The 7500-nt window shown below is 45.5% G+C and overlaps 2 protein-coding genes across 2 annotated transcripts in view; one reads left to right on the forward strand and one right to left on the reverse strand.

Annotated features, from left to right (window-relative positions):
* The window catches only part of LOC143028297 (immunoglobulin domain-containing protein oig-4-like), a 97122-nt gene extending 89822 nt beyond the window's left edge, over nucleotides 1-7300 (forward strand). Inside the window, exon 5 of the mRNA XM_076190172.1 lies at nucleotides 3191-7300. Within this exon, the coding sequence (XP_076046287.1) occupies nucleotides 3191-3343 (153 nt within the window). The 3' untranslated portion in view covers nucleotides 3344-7300. The remainder of the gene's footprint in view (nucleotides 1-3190) is intronic.
* Plod (procollagen lysyl hydroxylase) overlaps nucleotides 1-7500 on the reverse strand; it is a 550148-nt gene that overhangs the window by 148162 nt on the left and 394486 nt on the right. The gene's annotated exons all lie outside the window — the stretch shown is intronic.

Below are 7500 nucleotides of genomic sequence, written 5' to 3' on the forward strand. Positions count from 1 at the left end.
AAGATTTTTGTCATTTACAGTTATCTTCGAGGACGTAATTATGTGTAACCCGTCAACAGGTGACTAACAAGTTCTATACCCTTCGCGCTCCATTTGGCTGTTTCGATACAGAAATCCGGCTGGTTTGCTTGTGACAATATTAGAAGAAATCATAAACGTCAGATAAAATACTGACCAACAGTCACTAGCACATTTTTTTCTCACTCACCCCTTTCTCTCTTTCTTTTTCTTATGTAACTACAGCACTTTAACATAAATTATGGTCACTTTATGCACACATCGTGTATATAAACGTAACAGTCAAAGATGACTTTCTGCTTGGACAGTGCCTTCCTTCCGGTCGCTCAGCGCCCATAATTTGACGAGGAAGCGCAAGTGAATCTTTCGAAGACGACGACCCACAAGAAAAGCATATGACACGATCATGAAAAGAGACGTTGTGGCAGTAGAGGCTGACGACCTCACTTCCGACCTTCTTCAAAAGACACAAGAACAGCAACTTCATCTTCATATACTCTGCAAGCCCCAATATATCCACACAGAGGTCCATAGCACCAAGGCAACAGTCTATGATGAATTCCTCCATCCACTATCACACTAATGCGCCATGTAGCCGTGCCAAGCGAGAGAGAGTTGTACCTCGTCTTATCTTTCGTTATGGGTGACCTCATTTGCATCTCTTAATCACTATAGTTCTTGCAGTTACTGAGATCTTCAAGCCTATTAACCAACATCTGTATCTCAGGTCCTGTCATTGAACAATATCAAGATGACTGCTCTCATTCAAATATGAATAATGTTCATATACACACTATTCACATATTTAAACATTAAGAAAACACACATGCTGCATATGAACACAGACACTCAAACGCATAAACAAACACACACACACACACACACACACAACGTCCGCGGCTTGTAGCAGTAACCTTTTATCATATTCTTAATTTTTTCTTTTTCTCACAGTCGCCTGTAACCTTGAACACGACACGTGTCCGATATCGCTCTCTCTCTCTCTCTCTCCCTCTCTCTCTTAGTTCTCTTTTTCCTTTTTGTTTGTTTTCCTATTTATCTTCGACGTTAACACCCGTCCCACTATGTTTCGTACATTTTTTTTTCTTTTCTTTTGCTCGAGTCCTGACGCTTGGGTTCTTCCTCCTTGGACGAATATTTGGGAGAAACTTGTCCAACTTCGAGCACCCGATAAAGTTCCTGCCGGCTTCGGCCTCACCACGTCACCATGGTGACGAGCCCTAAACAACTTCACGATACGCCTGCCACGCCTCCCAAATATCCGAACACCCAGGGCAAAGGTGACATAATCAGCCGGAAACGAAGCGTCTCCTGGGGTACGCTCTTCGCCGATGCAATGCATTCGTATACACGTAAAACGACTGTAAAACCCGTTTACAATGATGACTCTTGAAGATGGATTTCACAGACAGGCATCAAGGCCTTTGGTGACGCCCTCATGAGCCAGGGTGGGCGCGCCCAAGTCCACCCCCTCCGTCAGCCCCGTCCGCGCCTGTCAATGGCTGTCAGCCTCCACGTCTTCTGGCTGTCACTCAAACCACGTCCCCTGTCAGTCTGTGGGAACAACCAACGAATTCGAACGAGTTCGGGCAAAGTCTTGGGGGGTTGGGAGAGCTCTCCAAGTGGCAGCCGCCAGAAAGAAGAGAAGGAAGACAAGAATTAGGTTGAAGGTTGTTTGGTTGTCATCATGGACTAGATTTTACCAGGGCTTCTATCCTTTTGGACAATCCAGCGCCGAGGGGAAGGGGAGGGAGAGGAGGAGGACGAAGAGGGGAAGAAGAAAGAGGCAGAAGGAGAGAAGGAAAGGAAAGAGGAGAAAGAAGAAGGCAAAGATAAATAGAACTGGAATGATTCGATAAAAGAGAAATAAAAAATATAAATAAAAATATAAAACGAAGAAGAAAGAAAACGGAAAAAATTAAAAAGAATAAGAGGAAAGCAAATAGTAAAGCGAATTTCGGCTGCATCTAGTGTGGCCAAGACATCAGAGGGAAAACTTTGGTCAACTCCACCAAAATTATTGACTGCTGTGAGGATCCTAACGGCCACAACTGCCCAAGGGAATATACATTAGAGAAGTCAGAGACAGGCTTCCGTCACGTAGATATTCAGGTGATCATGATATTTAGCATTGCTTAATTCTTCACTCGTATATATATATATATATATATACATACACAAACACACACACATATATGTTTGTGTCATTATGACATTTGGAAATAAACTCTCCTACTGGAATTCAAACCCTCGCCTGAGTGGCTTGCTTCTTACAAGACGAAGATCGTAACATCACGCCATCCTGACCCTTCAAAACAAAACGTGAATTAAGTCGTTTCGCTTTGAAGGGTGAGGATGGCGTGATGGTACGATCTTCGTCTTGTAAAAAGCAAGCCGCTCAGGCGAGGGTTTGAATCCCAGTAGCAGAGTATATTTCCACACATACACACACACACACACACATATACATACATACATATATGTATACACACACACACACACACACACGCACACACACACACACACACACACACACACACACATATATATATATATATATATATATATATATACATACACACATATATATATATGTATATATTTACTTTTGTCTATATTTTTGTTCTGGTTCACCCCTAACCTTCAAAGTCTACTTATCCTTTTTCTTCTGTCTTTAACTTTTATCTCCCCTCTTCAATTCCATTTCTATTTTTTCCTCCTCCTCCCGTCTATATATTTGTCCTGTCCCCTTTCTTCGTCTTATAATCGTATTCCTCGATTCCCTCGTGACATTTCATAAATTACAACTCATAACTTCGATGGTGTCCTTGTTATTCCTTCGACCTAGATCAGAGGGTGGCGGGGCTCAATTTTTTATGAAGCCGAGGTTCTATGTGACTCCATCATGTGGTCGATATTCTAGGGATTCAAGTGGCATCTCTACGGACCAGAGTCATTTAGCATTCACTTATGACTGAAGACGACTCTCCACTCTAGAAAGAATGATCTCTTTTAACTTGTACTTCGTGACTCTGATCCGTAAGGATGTCAGTAATGTGTGGTCCCCTCCATGGCCCGAACGTGATGACTGTGTAAAAGTTAATAGAAGTCTTGTGACACGGAGTATATGACTCACTTCCCGTCTCCTTTACAGGTTCACGAGTGGGAGATCGGACAGCACAAGCTGAAGAGCAAGATGGAGATCGACCCGGCCACACCCATGGACGTCGGGTACTACGAGTGCCAAGCCAACAACAAGTTCGCCGTGGACCACCGGGGCTTCCGCACCAAGTACGGAAGGCAGTGAGGAGACTTCGAGCGCGACTCTCCCGGCCACGTGTCCCGGGGAAGGACCGCGGGATGAGGGTGGCCGCTCAAGCCCTCCTGGGCGAAGAAAGGCCGTGGGAAGGAGGGCGAAGGCGAGAGGATGACGGATACCGTCTTAGCAAAAAAGGATGGAAGGAAGGCAGGGAGAAGGAAGGAATGAAGGAAAAAATGAAGGAAGGCAAGGAGGAGGAAAGACGGAAGGGAGGAGAGAAGATAGGGAAGAAGAGGAAGGATGGAAGGTAGTTGTGGCCAGAACTAGATTGACAGGGAATAAGAGGATAAAGGAGAGAAAAAAATAACGCACTAAAAAGTAAATACATAAAAAAGAAACGGAGAATGCTGACTTGGCACCTGGCAACCAACAATACAAAATCATAACTTTTAAACTCAAAATGAAAAACGTGTTACCATCATCACTCGGATCGGAAAATGCCGTCGTGTAAATACCCGCCGATCCCCCCCCCGACACACACACAAAACGAAAGCCTCAGAATGAATGGAAACCAATTCTTCAGGCGAGGAATAAAATCGCCTGGCGCGGCCACAACAATAATGGCATAAAAGATGCTGCCATCCGGGGCACGGGGTCAAACCTCATCGGAGACTTTCTCCACGAACTCATGTTTTGGGGTAACCCCCCCCCCTTCTCTCTTTCTTTTTCCTTTCTTCGTTTTTATTTTCTTCGAAAGAATAATGCCTGCCCATTGTTTAACCACCAACTGGTCCGCAAGGGATGGGCGTGGCCGTGGGCGTGGGTGTATATGGAAGAGCCAGAACAAAATCGCTAAAAGCGCCATGATAACTAGGACGTAGATGGCTTTTGATACAAGGCCCTTAACGAAGGAGAATACAACAAGACAAGAAGCGTCATCAAGAACAAAACAAAAAAACGCGCGTCACTACAGGGAGGGGGGGGGGGACTCCCTCGAGGAACCAAAAGATGCGAGTCGGCGAGAGCGCGCCTCGTAGCAAGATAGCCATCATCATAAGAGCCACGAGGTCTGTGGTTCTCAAACCTGGGGGGCCTCCATGGATGCCTTCGGGAGGGCAGGGAGTGGGGGGGGGGAGATTGTGGGGGCACACAGTTAACAAAGGACACTTACACACCAAAAACAACTAGTACTTAGCCTTTTCCCGGCGATTTTATTCATTACTGACGAGGTCTCTACGAGGTTAAAGAACAGCAGTACATAAGGCATAGGATACCCAAAGGAAGAGAAACTGTCCATCAACCTCAAAAAGAGTGGTAGTCAGTGAATCCCCGACAATGTTATTCACTGTAATGAGGTCCCCAACAGGCGAAGGAACAGAGATACACAAGTGTGGGGTCCGTGGGAAGGCAGTTGGGATCCTTGCACCCAGGAGCAGTGGGCACAGGAGACGAAGAGGGACACTTGGCGGTCCCAAGAAGGGCCTAACGAATGCCGCGCCGGGTTTCGATCTCACTCACCTCATAGTGACGACATTGACCTCCACTTGGGTGCGGTGCCGAAGATTACCAGTGACTGCCACTTGCCCTGGCTGTCCGAATACGTCTGGGGACTAGGGAGAGGAAGAGAGAGAGGAAGGGGTGGAAGAAAAGGGGCACAAGGAACACAAGCACACGAGGAGGAGGAAGAGAAAAGCAGAGAAGTAGGAGGAGGAGGAGGAGGAGGAACGGTAGAGAAAGAGAACAAGAGAGAGAGCGGCAGAAACTGAATAGTAAAGGAGAAGAAGGAGGAGGAGGAGGGGGAGGGGAAGGAGGAGGGGGAGGGGAAGGAGGAGGGGGAGGGGGAGGAGGAGGAGTGAGAACAGGAACGTTAGAGGAATAGCAGAGGAGTAGGAGAATGAGGGGGAAAGGAATAGCAGAAATGGTGGTGATGAGAAGGGAACTTCTGACGGTGGAAAGATCGTAAGTTAAAACCAAATGATTCTATTCAACTAAGAAATGACCTCAGGCAAAAGTCTCAATGGAGACGCCATTTTGCTGCAGGTCTGACCCCCCTCCCCTTGGGCCGACTAAAGTCGTTTGTTTTCCTGAAAAATAGTCCCCTGTATGACGTCATCCAGGCGAAAGAATTTAAGAACGTTCTTACTTGTCCCGTCTCTGTGCTTTCATCGTCCAAGCCTCATGCTCGTTTGCGATGACTTCCGTCTAACACAAGAGTTACTCGTCTTTTGCCATGTGTTCCTCACGCTTATGCAATGCTGTTCTTTGGCTTCCTGTAGAGACCAGTCTTCAACACTGAATCAAATAATTAAGAATCCACTAACAACCCCTATTTTTGTACACTTTAAACCCACTATTGGAGAAATAATATCAGAAGTACAGGAGATCCGTATATTTCGCCTACTATCTGTAGTCCTCTTCACTCTGCTGAAGAGGATTACAGATAGTTGTCGAAATATACGGACCTCCTGTACTTCTGATATTATTTTTCGGATAGTGGGTTTAAAGTGTACATTTACAATTGTGTAATAACATTACAGTTTCCCATTGACTACCCCTATTCTATTTATTCTGGGCCTCAATGTGGAGCAGCCTGGTGCCTCAGTGGTTCAGGAACCACAGGCTGTGAGCCAGTGGTCCATTTCTTCAACACTATGCTCGACCGAGATCCCTTTCGGACCAAGGTCCGTCTGCATGATCCCGTGGATGTGGATCTGGAGCACTGAAGCTCAAGATGTATCCGGGAGTGTTGGCAACCTCCTTCAACCCCCCCCCCCCACCCCCGGGTACGGTGACGCTCCCTTAGCGATTTTATCCCGGCCAGTGGCGCCAGACGATTTATTTAAACCTCGACTACATAAAACATTCTTTCAAAGATCTTGCTCTGGTTTACGTTAAACGTTTTGAGGGATCCTGAGCCAAATGGTTGGTTCTGTTCGGCCGAGAGGTCGGCATCGTTCTGGGTGAGAGCTGAATTGAGCGCGGTACTGTCGTTAACTAAGAAAATGAGAGTTCTCCTGTTTATCACTTGGGAGGCGTGTTGAGTCAGCACTTTCCAGTTGCTAAAGTCTTACTCCTGCAACGCTCGTTTCACCAGGAACATGACGTAGATATGACTTAGACATAACGTAGATGTGACCTAGATGTGACGTAGATGCACTGCTATGTGCCTCATCCTTCGGATCGCCATGTACACCTCTTTCCCCTCAGTCACAAAGAGGTCTGGATGCGCACGCGTGGTAGAGAGCGAACTGAATGCACGCTTAACGCGGGAGTCCAATTGACACTTGTGAAAGGGAGAGGGAACTTGTGGAGGAAAAAGGAAGCTTGAGTTTACATTATATATTGTATGATACTGGACTTTGTGTGTGCCCTTTTAAGTAAAGGAAATCAGACGCACGTTTAACTAAGTGGTAATGATTTTTTTTCCCACTCTGGGTGCATGCACTCCAAGGACAGGCTCCCAGAGAGAGGTGCGACGCATCTGAATTTTAGGATACAGTTCCTAAATGACAACAACAACAGGGTATTTTTTGGACCTTGAACTTCACTGCACTGCAAATTTGGGTGAGGGGGGGGGTGGAAAAGGGTACACAGATTGGAATGGGCTTATAGGTGTGAAAAAAGTGTTAAGAACTGCTGTGTTAATAGAATGTGAATGTACACTTTAAAAAAAAGAATCTGGACCAACATCTTATGTATTACTGGATTTGAAGGTGCACTTAGAAAATGAACTTGAACGTATGCACTGTATGATACCAGGATACGAATGTACATTTGTGTGAAAACAAAGGAAATCCATTTTGTGTTTTATGACACTGGTTGTACACAAGTGCTAGGAAAAAGAAAAAACGAATTTAGTGGTGCAATTTCCATGATACTTGGACCTGAATGTACACTTGCATCTTATGTTATGTGATCATGGGATTTGCTCTAGTGTTCGTGTGTAGAAGACGCAACAAGATTCCAGATGATGAAAGCATCATGATTATGGAAAAAAAAGGAAAAGATAAAACAATGCAACTGTTGGGTAACCAGTTACTTGTGCTGATAGTTTATGTACATCCCTTTAGCACTAAAAACACCTCAGTCATATATGTGCATATGCAAACCTATAGAAATCGCAAGCCAAGGGAGTTTAGCAGCTTGCTAGAGCGTGCTCCTTGTGCCGAAAGTTAGCTCAACCTTCCCTCGTTCTATCCACAGCA

This window comes from Oratosquilla oratoria, chromosome 9 (assembly GCF_046742065.1).
Source record: "Oratosquilla oratoria isolate Oo_2021 chromosome 9, ASM4674206v1, whole genome shotgun sequence".
Classification (NCBI taxonomy): Eukaryota; Metazoa; Arthropoda; class Malacostraca; order Stomatopoda; family Squillidae; genus Oratosquilla; species Oratosquilla oratoria.